This window comes from Hyla sarda, chromosome 1 (assembly GCF_029499605.1).
Source record: "Hyla sarda isolate aHylSar1 chromosome 1, aHylSar1.hap1, whole genome shotgun sequence".
NCBI lineage: Eukaryota > Metazoa > Chordata > Amphibia > Anura > Hylidae > Hyla > Hyla sarda.
The window spans coordinates 454,421,495-454,440,269 of NC_079189.1; the positions used below are offsets into that span (position 1 = coordinate 454,421,495).

Below are 18,775 nucleotides of genomic sequence, written 5' to 3' on the forward strand. Positions count from 1 at the left end.
CAAAGACTAGTGTTAAAGGGGTTGTCCAGAGAGCTGAAAAGGTCTTAGATGTTCTGCTCTCTGAAGCTCACTTCTTTCCTGTCCACTTCTAAGAAGATATACTTCCAAGGACAGAGGGGGCGGGAGCCTGTCGCAATCATTGCATAAACTGTCCAGAGGAACTGTCCAGAGCAGCAAATGTTTGCTATGGGGATTTTCTCCTGCTCGGGACGGTTCCTAAAATGGACAGCAGAGGTTAGCAGAGACCACTGTGGTCGCGACAGAAGAGAAATCCAAAAAGAAAAGCATTTCCTCTGTAGTATACAGCCGCTAATAAGTACTGGAAGGATTAAGATTTTTTAATAGAAGTAATTAACAAATCTGTTTAACTTTCTGGCACCAGTTGATAAAAAAAAAAGTTTTCCAAAGGAAAGTACCCTTTTAAGACTACAGGAAGACACATAAGAAGGAATTACAATCTCTAAACACTTTGGACTTGGGTATCAGTTCTTCACATAGAATGCAATTTATTTAAACAAAATCTTTGTCACTTATCAGAAAGTGTTGGAAAATAATGGCAGGTCTTGCTGCTGACTTCTTTTTAACATGTGCCACATTCATCATTAGGACATGCACCTGTGGCAATGTCTCCAAGGGGGAGAGATACTGGCACCTCACAGTACAACAGTATTAAATCTGCCTCACTATTTTAAAAAAACAAACAAAAAACAGTTGTTTGGCCCAAAGAGTTAGAATTTGTAACTATTTTAAGAAGTATACGGTAGGATCATTCTTCTTAGGCTGACTTTTGTGAGTTTAAAAAATCATTTCACAGTATGATAGAGGAAATTTTAGGCACTGCCTTAATTATCTGTGTGAAATAAGATACTCTTGAATTGCCTTAAGCATCTTACCTGTTTTGGAGTATGCAATAGCTCCTGTGCCATAGAGGTGACTACAACAGCCTTGTTATTTGCTGTGCTAGAATGAAGGTAGAGTGACAGTCCAGAGACAAGCTGCACTCCAAGGTCTGTTATTGTCACTTTGTCATCGAGCACTGTCACTGTCTTTTCTGCCAGGATGGAATCGGAGAGAGGGGACATCACCTACAACACATAAAGAGACTGATTTAATAATAAGCAAGCGTATCCATTATTTATAAACGATTCCCCACTGAGCTCCAATAAACAAAATAATAATTTCCTATGGCACGGTCTTATTATACAGTCATAGAAGATTAGGAGCAAGATTTAACTGCTTTTGTGCTGAAAGAGCATGAAAACATATTACTGCAGATAATATGCCCAAAGATCCTCTGTGCCTATACAGACACACATTTAACACTGCATAGCTCTGAATCACTAATGCAAGAAGATTTGTTTGTAATACTGTAATATTGTATACAGTACATGGACAATGAACGAAAAAGAACCCACAAATCTGGCCCAAATTTATCAATCTTTCTAAGACAAAAATGTGCCTGATTGGTTGCTATCTATTTGGAAAAAATAATCAAATACATTTTGTCACAGACAAATTGGGCCTATGTTTTTTTTGATCATAAATCTGGGCCTATGTTTTTTGATCATAAGACATTGGATTTTTTTTTTTTAACCTACAGTTTATTAAAGGGGCATTTCATCTTAAAATCAGAAGACTGCTGGGACCCTCTGTAATCAGCAGAATGGGGCCCCATGTCTTTGTTACGAACTATTTTTAGCTCTCTTCAGCACTATCTTGACAATGAGTCATGCATGGGACCACTAGACTGAAGGGCACCCTATTAATGTATTTAAAAGAGTTTTCTAAGCAAGGTATGCGACCTCCGCAGAGGTCATTGTCCAGTGAGGGGAGGGAGAGTGAGCTCTGACCATCACCTATTGTGGATGGCCTGATCCCATCTTATCTATATACTGGTGTCACCTTTCATTTTAATCCAGTCTGTGATGACGAGGAGAATATTTCTGGAAAGGGTGTTCTGCAAAACAGGAAGTGTGAGACTATTTTTAGGCTTAGTGGACAGAATGAAAACTGCAAGATTTTATTATAATTTGAAATAATAGATCTAGAGATTGTCAGGGGTATATCAATGAACACAGAAAATTGCAAAGACCCACAATATAATATGGAAGCAGATGCAGAGTGGACCTTATGGGCAATGCATGTTTTGTCTTATTACAGACTCTCTTTAGTACAGAGTTTTATATACTTTTTGTATAACCAACTGATGATTTAAAAAATCTGATAATCAATCTGGCACCTGTCAGGTCCAATCTATACTGGATTAAAAAGGTTTACTGTACATATTATAGGCATAATAACTTTATGGGCATATTTTACATACTTGCATTGTGGTCATTCCAATCTCCTTCCCGATGAGAAGTCTTCCATCTTGGAGCTTTGCTATATGAGGCTCTTCTAGTTTCATGAAATCCTTTACCAAGTCCGTCACATCTATCTGCCAATCGGAGCCCAGCAAGAATACAAGCTGTCCAAAGGGTGTGGGGTCTTCTGCCACAAACTGAGTGAGAACTCGGACCACTGCATGTTGATACTGAAGAGAACAGCCTCGTCCTCTGCGTTCATCTTCGTCATCATCATCGCTGTCTCTAGTTGGTCTGAAAGGTAAGATTTTATAGTAAAAATCATATTATAGAATTTTACCACCTAACATACTTTTCAGAGTATTTTTAATTCTTTAAGTTCCAATAAACTTCAGGTTGCTAATACTACTTGCAATATAGTACATTATTTGAGGATACATCAAGATATCATGTTCATGCATGTGTACAAAAAATGTAATATTTCTATCCTTTGATTTGGTAATGGAATCTCATGAAACAAGACAAACCAACCTCCTGTTGGAAATAATGGGCACCCTCCATCCTTTGATTTGACTGAGCTCTGTGTCAGAGATATCTATTTGGAGAGGCAGTCGAGGAACCCAGATAGTAATAAGAAGAGGTGCACTCAGATACTGGTATGTGAAGTTCACCATCACATCAACTTTGCCCTTCATTTCCTTGCCGTTGACAAATACATAGTCACATCTCTCTGAAACCTAAAGAAGAAAGCAACATTCAGAAGGCTGACAGTAATAAGCATGCTCTGGTGATAGGTATGTCTATAGTCTCTTCTATATTGATTTATAATACCAGGTTGAGTGTTGTTATAACTACATGAAAATCAAAGATTTCCTACAGCAGAATTGCTATGGTGTCAGTCGTCCTTAATAAGCAGATACAATACAGTGTTCAATACATGGGTTATATATAGGGATGAGCGAATCTCTGGAGATTTTGGGACATATTCTACTAATATGTCACATTTGTTTCAGAATTAGATCCCATTTCAGGTTCGGAAGTTTCCAAATTGCCTACAGAAAAGGTTGCAGGGTCTCATGTACTATGCACACTGAGATGGGCGCAAATGTCGCTTAGTTTACAGGACTAGGGTTAAAACAATTTCAAAATAAATCACAAAAAATTTGGATTCTAATTAATTAGAAATAAATTTGGGGTAAAATATGTACCAAATCTGATCATTGCCGCGCCGATTCGGTTATCTCTAGTGATATAGCACAGCATATGTATTGTTTTATGACTCTCAAACAGTTTTTTTTTCTTTTAGCTCAAGCTTTTAGGAAGCTTTCACACAGGACAGGTCTGGTACATATCTTCTTTGAAAAATCAACAGGGTCAAATTCACACCAAATCCTACGGATTCACTCCTGCAGATGCATAACTATGGGTATGTAGCCTTAGATATGCAATAAAAAAAAAATCTATGTACATTACTGTGCAAAAGTTTTAGACAGGTGTGGATAAAAATACTGCAAAGTAAAACACCTCTGGGAGGCATCTAATTGGCACCAAATGTTAATTCTGTAACGGGACAACAACCCCAAACATACAGCCAATGTCACCAAGAACTATATTCAGTGTAAAGAAGGGGCAGTAGACATCACATATCAAGATTTTAGTAAGGCTTTTGACACTGTCCCACATAGAAGACTTAAACTACAGTCATTGAGTTTGGACTCCCATATTGTTGAGTGGATTAGGCAGTGGCTGAGTGGCAGACAACAGAGGGTTGTAATCAATGGACTATATTCAGAGCAAGATCTTGTTACCAGTGGGGTACATCAGGGATCTGTACTGGGACCAATTTTGTTTAATATCTTCATTAGTGATATTACAGAAGGTCTTGATGGTAAAATATGTCTTTTTGCTAATGACACAAAGATATGTTACAGGGTTGATGTTTCTGGAGGGATCCGCCAAATGGAAAAGGATTTAGGAAAACTAGAAGAATGGACAGAACTCTGGCAACTGAAATTTAATGTGGATAAGTGCAAGACAATGCACCTGGGTGTAAAAACCCTCGGGCAGAATATAGAATATTTGACACAGTCCTGACCTCAGTATCTGAGGAAAGGGATTTAGGAGTAATTATTTCAGAAGACTTAAAGGTAGGAAGACAATGTAATAGAGCAGCAGGAAACGCTAGCAGAATGCTTGGATGTATAGGGAGAGGTATAAGCAGTAGAAAGAGAGAAGTGCTCATGCCGCTGTACAGAACACTGGTGAGACCTCACTTGGAGAATTGTGCGCAGTACTGGAGGCTGTATCTCCAGAAGGATATAGATACTCTAGAGAGAGTTCAGAGAAGAGCTACTAAACTAGTACATGGATTGCAGGATAAAACATACCAGGAAAGGTTAAAAGACCTTAACATGTATAGCTTGGAAGAAAGAAGAGACAGGGGGGATATGATAGAGACTTTTAAATACATAAAGGGAATCAACACGGTAAAGGAGGAGAGCATATTTAAAAGAAGAAAAAACTACAACAAGAGGATTCCATCCCAAGTGAACACACAGCATACTGCATATGAGTGAAAAGAGCGGCTAGAAGTTTATTTGCACCAAGTACATGCAACGTTTCGGCCAAATGGCCTTTCTCAAGCAACAAGAGGACATAGTCTTAAATTAGAGGGGTAAAGGTTTCTACAGTAATATCAGGAAGTATTACTTTACTGAGAGAGTAGTGGATGCACGGAATAGCCTTCCTGCAGAAGTGGTCACTCCAAATACAGTGAAGGAGTTTAAACATGGGGTAAGAATAAGGCTATCCTTCATATAAGATAGGGCCAGGGACTATTGATAGGATTCAGATTATTGGACAGACTAGATGGGCCAAATGGTTATTATCTGCCAACACATTCTATGTTTCTAAGGGCAAGGAGTCCTGGAAGTGGTGATATGGCCCTCAGAGAGTCCTGATCTCGACAATAATTGTTATCTGGGATTGAATGAAGAGATAGAAGGATTTCATCCAGCCTACATCCACAAAAGATCTATTTTTGGTTTTCCAACATGTTTAGAACAACTTTCCTGCAGCGTTGCTTAAAAAACTGTGTGCAAGTGTACCTAGAAGAACTGATGCAGTGGTAAAGGCAAAGAAGGATCACACCAAATATTGCTTTCATTTAGATTCCTATCTTTTCATTAATTTTGCCTTTCATTAATTGATCAATTGCCTGCACCAGAATCTGCATCTGAATAAAAAATAAAAAACCCAGACCAACTCTCCATTTCACTTAGAAACCCCAAGAAAAGAATTGACGACCAAGAAAAGGGTCCGTAGCCATCGAAAAGAGAGTGGTTTATTTACTAACGTGATCCTTTTTTGTAGGGTTTTGCACACAAATTGTGTCGCACGTTCCATGCAACACAATTTGCGACCAAAGAACCCCAAACCCTCCATTTTACAAGAAAAATCCGAAAAGGTGGTGTGGCCATGGGAGAAAGTGGGTGTGGTCCCAACAAAAGGGGCGTGTCCCCAACAGTTTTGAAAAATCCCAACATATTTACTAAGGTTTCCACAGAAAATGTGGTGGATTTGAGCTGAGGAAAACCCTACAGATCAGAACAGTTGTAAAAAAAAAAAAGGAAAACATAGGGAGAAGTGCAAAATGTAGGGAAACATTAGTAAATACCTTGGGAAAATTCCTGTTGGAAATCACAACCCACAAAGAAAACTACACTCCAATCTTAGTAAATAAACCCCAGTGTGTCCCCAACATTTAAACAAAATCCCAACATATTTACTAAGGTTTCCACAGAAAATGTAATGGATTTGAGCTGAAGAAAACCAGACAGATCAGAGCATGTGTAAAAAAAATAAAAATAAAAAATAAAAAATGTAGGGAAGCATTAGTAAATACCGTGGAAAATTTCCTGCGGGGAAACAAAACCCACAAAGAAAACTACACTCCACTCTTAGTAAATCTGGGCCAATATTTATACTTCTATTTTTGAAAGTATTTTACTTTGCAGCATTTTTACACACGTGCCGAAAACTTTTGCACAGTACTTTACAGATCTGCATGTACATATTTACATGTGTTCTGCAGAAAATCGATAGCAGACTCATTCTGTGTGAAATCACCTTTAACTTTCTACTTTTTGGTATTCTTTTATTGTAATGGCTAGCTTCACATATTCTATCTATATAATACAGTACTGTAAGATGAACAACCACGTTAGATTTTGGCTAACATTGTCTACTAATTAGATTATTTCATAACACTGCAACAAGAAATACATTCTATATGCTCCTAAAGGGGTACTCCAGTGAAAAACTTTTTTTTTTTATCAACTGGGGCCTAAAAGTTAAACTGATATAGTTTTGCTATACATCCAAGGGATTATCATTTGTCTCCAGTAGAAAGCCACCGATTCTAGTGACCTCTATCTTATGTGGCTTGGTTTATGTCTATTTTCACTTCACATCCAGAAAAAGTGTGAACATCGGAAGAATCGGTAGCAATTGATATTCACCAGTAAACTCTATGTAGATGGAGAATATAAAATAAGGTTGTAATGCAGTCCTCTGAAAGACAGAAGTACAATACAAAGTGCAGCGTTTTAATGAAAGTCTCTCTAGCATTGAAAGCACCAGCGGAAATGCAATTGCATTGCTTCTTGTGTCAGCAGGCTGATCCTAAGGTGTGCCTACAAGCGTGCACATTATTTATGGCGCTCCTGGTATGTTATGCAAACACAGACACTTCCAGCATTTCTCTACTGAATTTCTAATGAGATCTGCTTTGCAACCGAGCACAGAAGCAATGGTAGAAGTGGACAGCCCGTCATCACAACTTTCTGACAAGAGCTTCACCTCTGGAACAATACACTGCAGAGAGATATGAAAACCGCTCTTTTGTTCAGGTAGTTTTGCATATTGACACTAAAAATACATTGTTTTTTTTTTCTCTTTGAAAAGTCTTGTCATCCAGGGAATATGTCTTAATGCAAAGCGGTATGTCATTTATCATATTGTATATGCCAGACAGATTTATCTTTAGGAAGCAGAGTGGTATAACTTCTGGCCAGAATGTGCTAGTCAATAGAAAAGTGATGCAAAGTTCCAGAGTTATACTTAGAAGATGTATTATCAGAAAGAAGTCAAAGATGCATCTTCCTTCCAAGGAAATAGAGGGGCATTTATCATTGTAGGTGTAAGTGAAGCATTTTTCTACGCTTTTTTTTGTGTGTGTGTGCTGGTAATGTGTCGGAGCACCACATTTATTAAATGGTCATAGGGCATTTGATAAATTTTGTGGAGGAACATTTTTTCTGAAATTTCACTCTTCACTTCTAGTGAAGCTGAGCCTGGTCTGGTGTAGTTTTGTGACTTTTTGGTTGTTTTTGCGGTTTTAAAAAAAAGCCTGAAGCACAGCACTGCGCCAAATGTGCAACAAATATGCACCCAAAAAAAGCTTGAAACACAATGATAAATGCCCCCCTTAGTTTTTGAGAACCAGTCACCTGGTATGTTGAATTAAAAGAGTGGTTCTCTGTGATCTGGACCCTTTGAGAGTTGTGTTAAGGCTAAGTTTCTACTTGTTTTTTTTTTTTTTTTCTGGCAATTTTTGGAAATCTGTCACTGCAGTTTTTGAGCCAAAGTCAGAAGTGGATCCATAAGGGAGGAGAAGTGTACGTTCTTCCTTTATATGTCCTATTCCTTATGAGTACATTTCTGGCTTTGGCTCAAAAACTGCCAGAAAAAAATCAAGTGTAAACTTAAGCATGGTTTTTCTTTGGAGGAATCCTGTGACGTGTGTCTGCCTATGGTTTTGGCAGCTACCTCAACTCCTCCTCCTGTTCGGCATTGCTCAGTGCCATGGTCAATCAGAGGAGATTGACTATGGGCCACTGATATCCGGCCTCGCCACCCACACCCTCCAGGTGGGCTATTTAAACCTCAGTCCACCATCCATACGTTACCTGTAATAGCAGCTTTTTTGTTACTGGCTCTATATCTGCAACATTCCTGCATACTTGTATTATTGCCTTAAAACGTCAAGGCTTTTTTGAAATCCTTTAAAATAGCAGCTTTCAAGCAAGTACATGAGGCATTGGCTCAGCTTGACGCGTTTCGTGGTATCCCACTTTATCAAAAGCATACTGCAAGCATTACACACAGCATTAAAATAGAGAAACTCCAAATGACAAATAATAAGCTGAAGAAACAATTAAAATAATGGGTAACAATGGGTCACTTACATTTTCTGGCCTGGATTCATCCTCTGCTTCAAGCATGGAGTCAGTTAACTCTATTCCACCCCCAAAAAAAGGAAATACGGAAGAGATGTACACAAGAAAACCTCAATACGTGACCCGAAAACGCAACTGAGTGATGAGTATGCTGTTTTGAACCTATCTAGTTATATTATTTCTGATGCAGAGCGTTCACTTTTGTCAAAAGGTTTAACTTTTGCTCCATGTTGTAACTTTAATTTATACAATACTTTTTTGGACATTAACGGACTGGCTCGCTCTCTTACCTTAAAAATAAATTTTTTTTTTCAGTACAGGATATTACACCTAGTGGGGATGTTGATCTATCCATACAGAGTAATGTTGCTATTAATAATATTACTGATCAGATTAATGTTTATTCTTTGCATGCTTTAGAAATGGCGTCTGCTGCTCAAAATGATGTCAACCCCACTCGTTTTTCCTTACGCAATCCTGATTTCTATCCAATTGCCTTTAGATGTGAGGCATTGGATAGATTCCAGGAACTAATTGAACAAGATCTAGTCAACTTGCACAAAAGCTAGCTGAGCACAAAACGCCACATGTGAATAATAATGTAACCTACAATGAAATTTCCGCCCGGTCTGCTCTCTGTGCAATAACCGTGATCTCGTGGTGCGCAGCACCGACAAAGGTGGTTCTGTTATTTTACTTGATGCTGGTTTGTACAAAAAAATGAATGAAGAATAGTTGAATGATGTCACTACATACAGAAAACTGTCCTCTGATCCTACCATTGCCATATAGACAAAAATGAAAAGTTTATTGCAAGAAGGATTGGCTATGGGGGTATTAGATCAGAGGACAGTAGAACAACTGTATGTGTCTCACCCTGTTACCCCAAGCTTTCACACATTGCACAACGTTCATAAGGGGGTATTTTCCCCTCCTCCCCATCCTACTGTTGTGGTCATTGGTTATGGAGGAATTGTTCCAATGTGAATACCTATAATCTTGAAGCCAAAAAATTGACCGAATGACTCATTCAATGGGGTGATTGTCGAGACGACATAGATCCTTCTAAAAATAGAGCATTATCTTTGAATCGCCAAGATTTGATTTCACATCGGAATGTTCTAACTGACCAGGTTACAAGAGGGAAATTAGTCTTTTTCACTACCCCTTACTGTAGACAGTTTACACATATAAAACAGATTATCCAACATTATATTCCCATCTTAGAACAGGATCCGATTGTAAAACAGATTGTATCAAATGGCATTGTTTTTTTCTCTAAAAAAGCACCTTCCTTAGGCAACCTTCTCTCCCCCAGTGAATGTAACTCTGCACAACCCACAGGTCTCCTGTAAAGGTAACTATAAGTGTGTGGGTTCGCGATGTAGCACATGCACCTTTATGGTAAGTATAGATCATTTTTCTCATATACAACAGGAAAGAAATATAATTATTGTAATTTCATAAATTGTAATACCAAAGGAGTGGTTTATATGGGATTGTGCACAAGCTGAAAGAAACAATATGTCGCAAATCAGAAGACATATTTCAGATATTTCTAATAATGCAGTAGGTGTCTCAGCTCTGACAATCCACTTCAGGCAGTGTCACAGTGGTGACACATCAAGTTTAACCATACAGGGTGTTGAGAAGGTATATTTGCCCAAGAGAGGAGGAGATCTCCATAGAAAACTTCTTAATAGAGAAAGTTTCTCGATACCGTATATACTCGAGTAGAAGCCGAGTTTTTCAGCACGATTTTTCGTGCTGAAAACACCCCCCTCGGCTTATACTTGAGTGAACTCTCCGCCCTCAGTGGTCTTCAACCTGCGGACCTCCAGAGGTTTCAAAACTACAACTCACAGCAAGCCCGGGCAGCCATCGGCTGTCCGGCCTGTCTGGGAGTTGTAGTTTTGAAATCTCTGGAGGTCCGCAGGTTGAAGACCACTGCGGCCTTCGACATCATCCAGCCCCCTCTCACCCCCTTTAGTTCTGTACTCACCTCCGCTCGGCGCTGGTCCGGTGCTGCAGGACTGTCCGGTGGGGAGGTCATCCGGTGGGATAGTGGTTCTGGGCTGCCATCTTCACCGGGAGGCCTCTTCTCCGCGCTTCGGGCCCGGCCCCGGAATAGTCACGTTGCCTTGACGACGACGCAGAGGTACGTTCATTACCAACGTCCCTCTGCGTCATCGTCAAGGCAACGCCTCTATTCCGGCCCGAAGCGCGGAGAAGAGGCCCCCCGGTGAAGATGGCAGCCCGGAACCACTATCCCACCGGACGACCTCCCCATCGGACAGTCCTGCAGCACCGGACCAGCGCCGAGCGGAGGTGAGTACAGAACTAAAGGGGGTGAGAGGGGGCTGGATGATGTCGAAGGCCGCAGTGGTCTTCAACCTGCGGACCTCCAGAGGTTTCAAAACTACAACTCCCAGCAAGCCCGGACAGCCGATGGCTGCCCGGGCTTGCTGGGAGTTGTAGTTTTGAAACATCTGGAGGTCCGCAGGTTGAAGACCACTGTATCAGACATTGACAAGCGGTGATGATGATGACATGTGGTGACGATGACAAGGGGATGATGAAGGGGGGGATTATGACAAGGGGATGATGAAGGGGGTGTGTGGGATGATGACAAGAGGATGATGATGACAAGGGGATGATGAAGGGGGTGGGGATGATGAAAAGGGGATGATGAAGGGGGTGTGTGGGATGATGACAAGAGGATGATGATGACATGGGGATGATGAAGGGGGGTGGGGGTGATGACAAGAGGATGATGAAGGGGGGGTGTGGGATGATGACAAGGGGATGATGACAAGGGGATGATGAAGGGGGGGTGTGGGATGATGACAGGCGGTGATGATGAAGGGGTGATGATGAAGGGGTGATGATGAAGGGGGGATGATGACAGGGTGATGATAATGAGGGTGTTAATGATGGGGGTCTGGATGATGACAGGGGGGGATGATGTATTTCCCACCCTAGGCTTATACTCGAGTCAATAACTTTTCCTGGGATTTTGGGGTGAAATTAGGGGCCTCGGCTTATATTCGGGTTGGCTATAGTATATACGGTATTTATGTTGAGAAGCAGGCAGCCCTCTGGTTAAAATCTACGCCATGATTTAATTCTTACTTACTAACCATGTTATGAAAATCCCTCAAGTCTTTATTCACATCACACAGTTGCGTTTCTTAACAACAGAAGTTTTATACTGTGATCAATACGTTGGACTTGTGAAGCTTGCGTTTTTTTTAAATATGCGTTATTTTTTGTAGTGTATTATACAAGTGAATTATTTCCATCCGCAGGCTTGAATATTATCTTCTTTCTCAGAACATGCAAGAATATGGAGATAAAATATTAAATACGTACAGAGAAGAAAATAATAAAGAAAGATAGTTTTCATTTGCATGAATGTTACAGGTTACATGATACACATACATTTTTTCTTCTTGATTTCTGTATGTTAAAGCTTAATTCTTAACCCCATGCTCATGTGAACCTATTGCATATGTGTTACCCAATATTTTAATTGTTTCTTCAGCTGATTGTTATTTGTCATTTGGAGTTTATCTATTTTAATGCTGTGTGTAATGCTTGCAGTATGCTTTTGAGCATTTCAATAAAGCCTTGAAGTTTTAATCCACTTACCCATTGGTGCTGGACTTCTGTGTTTGTATCCTGCCTCCCTTTGCACTGTGGTGTCCGTGGGCTGGGTCTTGTTCCGGAGACGGAGGGTGAGCTTATATATCTCTTTGTTGCTGTATTATTACCTTGGCTTGAGACATGACTATTCTCTTGCTTTCTGATTCTGTACCTTGCCGCTATTTTGGTTTTGACTTGGCCTGTCTGACATCTCTTTGTCTGTTTATTCTTTCCCTGTAGTTGAAATTACTCCTTGCTCTCTGCCTGTTTAACCCATTGTGTCCTGATCTTCTCCCTGACTTCTGCACTGTTTGTTTTCTTTTATTGTTTTTGACATTGCTATTCCCTGCACTCTACTGAGAGTAGGAACAGTCATCAGTTTAGGGTCTGTTACTTAGGGCAGATTGGCAGAGTCAAGCGATGTTGGTAGCAGAAGGCTGCAATTACCATTGCCCTATATGACACATCCCTTGCACTCTTAAAAACACTAAAGGCCTATTGCCTTTAATGTATGTAATTCATTAAGCATTTACATTCAATAATATGACAGCTTATCTTCAGCAGTGTTGAGTGTGACTAGTCTAGGGGAACTTTCAATATTTTTTAATATTGTACAGCCAGAATTGCTGTACAAGAATTGCTGTGAATCACAGTCCTGGATAGAATATTTAAATTCATTACATTTGGAATGTTGTTTGCTTTTGTGTTATCTATCCCCAAGTGGCAAGCAGAGCCGGGCCCTTGGATTCCAGCTACTCTCCGGATATAACAAAATTAAAATGCTGCAGAAGTTTGCCAATTGTTTAGTCTGAATGGTATAAATTGATACCCACAACCTTTACACTTTTTGGGGATAAATAGGGGAAGTGGTCTTCACCCATAATTGTCTGATCTTCTAAATGTTTACCAAATTGGTGTTAACAATGCAAGGTGTGACCAGAAGTGGTAGCAAATGTTTTTAATATATGTATGTTGTGGAATACAGCACACACTACTCTGCTCTCCAGATTTGTGACCCCCTAATACATGTACACTAAAGGGGTCTGTCAACTGTCACTCCTTCACTGATGTATATAGCGCCAAGCATCAATCAAGGAGGGGCTGGGAGATGAGGGTAAACAAGAAGGCATGCAATGCTGTGGCACTTAATGGGGTACTCCACTGCCCCAGCGTTTGGAACATTTTGTTCCGAACGTTGGGTTCGGGGGTCGTGATGTCACGGCCACGCATCTCGCAATGTCACGTCATGCCCCCTAAAGGCAAGTCTATGGGATTGGCGTGGCAGCTCACTGGGGCAGTGGAGTACCTCTTTAAAAGAGTAGTCTAGTGAAAAATAACTTATCCAAGGATATGGGATAAGTTATAGATTGTTGGGGGGTCTGAGCGCTGGGACCCCCCACGATCTCCTGCATGGGGCTCCGGCAGTTTGCCAGAAGCTGATGTCCAACCCCCGCAGGAAGCCGCGAGCGGCACACCCCCTCCATGTATCTCTATGGGGTACATGGAGGGGCATGTTGGCCGGCGCTCCGTGCGGGGTCGGCATGCCCCCTTCCAGCTGACTGCTGGGACCCCATGCAGGAGATAGCGGGGTCCCAGCACTCGGACCCCCGCGATCTATAACTTATCCCCTACCCTTGGATAGGGGATAAGTTATTTTTCACCCGACAACTCCTTTAAGCAGCTCAGCCTCGCCTCCTGACATTTGGCTGAGAGATTAAAAGGTGATTTTATAAGTTTAACAACCACCATCAGCTCCAGGAACAATGGTTTCTGCAGCTCTTAGCAGCAAATAAAGAAGACAGATTTGCTTTAAATGTAATCCATAGTAAAAAAAAATACATTACAGAAAGGACCAATGATCTTTCATATTTATCCACAGTATATTGATTACATGTCATGTAAGACCGCATATACAGTATGGAGCTATAGTGTATCTCTTTCTTGGAAATGTACACATGGGTTTGTTTTTTAGTGGAAATCTTAAATCTACTTGAAAAAAAATGCAGCATTCTTTACTGGACACAAGTTATACTGCTCATTGTTTCTAGAAGTGCATAAAAGGTGTCCATGGTTTCTTATCATGCATCTGCAAGCACATTGGGTCCTTAATTCACACAGTGTTTATAAGAATTCCTATAAATGATTGTTGATGGAGGTCAGAATTATCAGTCAACACTTCTGATGCCAGACCCATGCCACCTTTTGTATTGCTATTAGGAAATTAAAGTAAGCTGACAGAATGGTAGTACTAATTTCCCTTAAAGGGATTATCCAGGATTAGAAAAGCAGAACTAATAGCTTCTAAAAGCAGCACCACACTAGCCCTCTGGATATTTGTGGTATTACTACTTAGCTCCATACTACTTGGCTACAATAGCTGAGAATAGGCATGATGCTGTTTATAGAAGAAACCAGGGCCAGACTGGGGATGAAAACCAGGCCCTGGAAATAATTGCATACCAGTCTCACAGCATTGCGTCAGCCACCGGTAGCCACATCCGGTGTGTACAGTACACTATCTATCAAGGAACTAACTTGCTACAGTAATTCACTATATTGGAGCCATTTTAATATATATATTTGTTAATTTTCCATGTATTATAATACTGTCTAAATAAGTCATACATTTACCAAGTAACAATAATATAAGTAGGAAAGGAAATATTACCATCACACTGTAACTGACCAAATCCTGTATACTGAGACCAATATTACCGATAATTCCAGTATACAAGGAGGAATCTTATCACCATACTGTCACGATGCCGGCTGGCAGGAGGTGGATCCTCTGTGCCAGAGAGGGATAGCGAGGACCGTGCTAGTGGACCGGTTCTAAGACACTACTGGTTTTCACCAGAGCCCGCCGCAAAGCGGGATGGTCTTGCTGCGGCGGTAGTGACCAGGTCGTATCCACTAGCAACGGCTCACCTCTCTGGCTGCTGAAGATAGGCGAGGTACAAGGGAGTAGGCAGAAGCAAAGTCGGACGTAGCAGAAGGTCGGGGGCAGGCGGCAAGGTTCGTAGTCAGGGGAGATAGCAGAAGTTCTGGTACACAGGCTTTAAACACACAAAACGCTTTCACTAGGCACAAGGGCAACAAGATCCGGCAAGGAAGTGCATGGGAGGAGGATAGATATAGTCAGGGACCAGGTGGAAGCCAATTAAGCTAATTGGGCCAGGCACCAATCATTGGTGCACTGGCCCTTTAAGTCTCAGGGAGCTGGCGCGCGCGCCCTAGAGAGCGGAGCCGCGCGCGCCAGCACATGACAGCAGGGGACGGGAACGGGTAAGTGACCTGGGATGCGATTCGCGAGCGGGCGCGTCCCGCTGTGCGAATCGCATCCCCAACGGCCATGACAGAGCAGCGCTCCCGGTCAGCGGGACTGACCGGGGAGCTGCAGGGAGAAAGACGCCGTGAGCGCTCCGGGGAGGAGCGGGGACCCGGAGCGCTAGGCGTAACAGTACCCCCCCCCTTAGGTCTCCCCTTCTCTTTATCCGGTAACTGCCTCCCCTGGGATGAGGACACCGGGAAAGGATGGAGGGATTCCTCAACGGCAGGCAGAACAGCAGGAGTAGGAATGGGGATAGAGGGCAGAGGGCGAGACCTGGCACGGGGCAGTGTGACACCAGGACGAGGGCCATGCGGGGACACAGGGGCTTGCCTGATGGGACTGGGAGGGGGGGAGAGGCATTTCCTGTGGCAGGCAGAGTCCTTAATGACCTTAGGGGGACCGGATACAGGAGGAACCACAGGGTCATGGCAGGGAGTACTGGGAACCGGTTGAAGGCAGTCCTTGGAACAAGAGGGGCCCCAACTCTTGATCTCCCCAGTGGACCAATCCAGGGTTGGGGAATGGTGTTGAAGCCAGGGTAGTCCAAGGAGAACTTCAGAAGTGCAATTAGGAAGGACCAAAAATACAATTTCCTCGTGATGAGGTCCGATGCACATTAGGAGGGGCTCCGTGCGGAAACGCACGGTGCAATCCAACCTGGCTCCGTTGACCGCGGAAACGTGGAGTGGCTTGACAAGACGGGTCACCGGAATGCGGAATTTATTCACTAAGGACTCCCGAATAAAATTCCCAGAAGCTCCAGAGTCCAGGCAGGCCACGGCTGAGAGGGAAGAGCTGGCTGAAGTAGAAATCCGAACAGGCACCGTGAGACGTGGAGAAGCCGACTTAGCATCAAGAGACGCCACACCCACGAGAGCTGGGTGCGAGCGTGCGTTTCCCAGACGTGGAGGACGGATTGGGCAATCCACCAAAAAATGTTCAGTACTGGCACAGTACAGACAAAGATTCTCTTCCTTACGGCGATTCCTCTCTTCCAGGGTTAGGCGAGACCGATCCACTTGCATGGCCTCCTCGGCGGGAGGCCTAGGCGCAGATTGCAGTGGAGACTGTGGGAGAGGTGTCCAGAGATCTAAGTCTTTTTCCTGGCGGAGCTCTTGATGCCTCTCAGAAAAACGCATGTCAATGCGAGTGGCTAGATGAATGAGTTCATGCAGGTTAGCAGGAGTCTCTCGTGCGGCCAGAACATCTTTAATGTTGCTGGATAGGCCTTTTTTAAAGGTCGCGCAGAGAGCCTCATTATTCCAGGATAGTTCAGAGGCAAGAGTACGGAATTGTATGGCGTACTCGCCAACGGAGGAATTACCCTGGACCAGGTTCAGCAGGGCAGTCTCAGCAGAAGAGGCTCGGGCAGGTTCCTCAAAGACACTTCGAATTTCCGAGAAGAAGGAGTGTACAGAGGCAGTGACGGGGTCATTGCGGTCCCAGAGCGGTGTGGCCCATGACAGAGCTTTTCCAGACAGAAGGCTGACTACGAAAGCCACCTTAGACCTTTCAGTAGGAAACTGGTCCGACATCATCTCCATGTGCAGGGAACATTGCGAAAGAAAGCCACGGCAAAACTTAGAGTCCCCATTAAATTTGTCCGGCAAGGACAGGCGGAGGCTAGGAGTGGCCACTCGCTGCGGAAGGGGTGCAGGAGCTGGCGGAGGAGATGGTTGTTGCTGCTGTAGCTGTGACTGTACTTGCTGTAGTTGTGACTGGAGTTGCTGTGTCATGGTGGTCAAGTACGACAGCTGGTGATCTTGTTGGGCGATCTGACGAGCTTGCTGGGCGACCAGCGTAGGGAGGTCAGCGACAACTGGCAGAGGAACTTCAGCGGGATCCATGGCCGGATCTACTGTCACGATGCCGGCTGGCAGGAGGTGGATCCTCTGTGCCAGAGAGGGATAGCGAGGACCGTGCTAGTGGACCGGTTCTAAGACACTACTGGTTTTCACCAGAGCCCGCCGCAAAGCGGGATGGTCTTGCTGCGGCGGTAGTGACCAGGTCGTATCCACTAGCAACGGCTCACCTCTCTGGCTGCTGAAGATAGGCGAGGTACAAGGGAGTAGGCAGAAGCAAAGTCGGACGTAGCAGAAGGTCGGGGGCAGGCGGCAAGGTTCGTAGTCAGGGGAGATAGCAGAAGTTCTGGTACACAGGCTTTAAACACACAAAATGCTTTCACTAGGCACAAGGGCAACAAGATCCGGCAAGGAAGTGCATGGGAGGAGGATAGATATAGTCAGGGACCAGGTGGAAGCCAATTAAGCTAATTGGGCCAGGCACCAATCATTGGTGCACTGGCCCTTTAAGTCTCAGGGAGCTGGCGCGCGCGCGCCCTAGAGAGCGGAGCCGCGCGCGCCAGCACATGACAGCAGGGGACGGGAACGGGTAAGTGACCTGGGATGCGATTCGCGAGCGGGCGCGTCCCGCTGTGCGAATCGCATCCCCAACGGCCATGACAGAGCAGCGCTCCCGGTCAGCGGGACTGACCGGGGAGCTGCAGGGAGAAAGACGCCGTGAGCGCTCCGGGGAGGAGCGGGGACCCGGAGCGCTAGGCGTAACACATACATATTACCACCATACTGTTACTGATCAAATCCTGTATACTGAGATAAATGTTACCCATAATACCAGTATACAATGAGAAAATATCACCGCCATATAGTAATAGATATCAGCTCTACACAGGCTCTGCAGACCATATAGGGTTACACACAGTTACATCTGGTGAGGTCATTCACTTTATTTTTTCTTCTCCATCTGGCCCAGACTGCCATGATGATTTCCTCCAGCCACAACTTGTCTCCACAGAACCTGCCAGACAAAATGTTAGACTCTGCACTTTCCCACCACCTATAGTGCTCTATACAGTAATAATAACCTTCTTAGTGTCCCACACAGTAGAGTTGGTAGATATGTGGATTGCCATTGAGAAGGTAGGTCCCTCCTTCATTAGGTAGATAGTTCAGTAGGTAGTAGACATGTGCAATTCGGTTCGGCACGAATGTCTAAATTAACGAATTTTACCGTTTTCGTGCATTCGGACCGATCCGAATGCACGAAAACATATTTTGAACATTCCCGAATAGCCACGATAATACGAATAGCAAAGTAACGAATACATTCGTTATTTCCAGACCATAATGCTGTAAATAACGAATGCATTCGTTATCTGTAAACGAACGTGAAGAATTCATTCTGATAACAAATATAATAAAAAGGATATAGATAGTTTGATTTTTCGGATACATTCG

At 43.2% G+C, this 18,775-nt stretch overlaps 1 protein-coding gene across 4 annotated transcripts in view; it reads right to left on the reverse strand.

Moving 5' to 3' along the window:
• Positions 1-18,775, reverse strand: part of TMEM132C (transmembrane protein 132C) — a 595,756-nt gene that overhangs the window by 29,565 nt on the left and 547,416 nt on the right. For all 4 annotated transcript variants that reach the window (XM_056533693.1, XM_056533685.1, XM_056533701.1 and 1 more), the window contains 3 exons: positions 2,835-3,040; positions 2,324-2,597; positions 894-1,085 (listed from right to left, as the gene is read on the reverse strand). In XM_056533693.1, the coding sequence (XP_056389668.1) occupies positions 894-1,085; positions 2,324-2,597; positions 2,835-3,040 (672 nt within the window). The remainder of the gene's footprint in view (positions 1-893; positions 1,086-2,323; positions 2,598-2,834; positions 3,041-18,775) is intronic.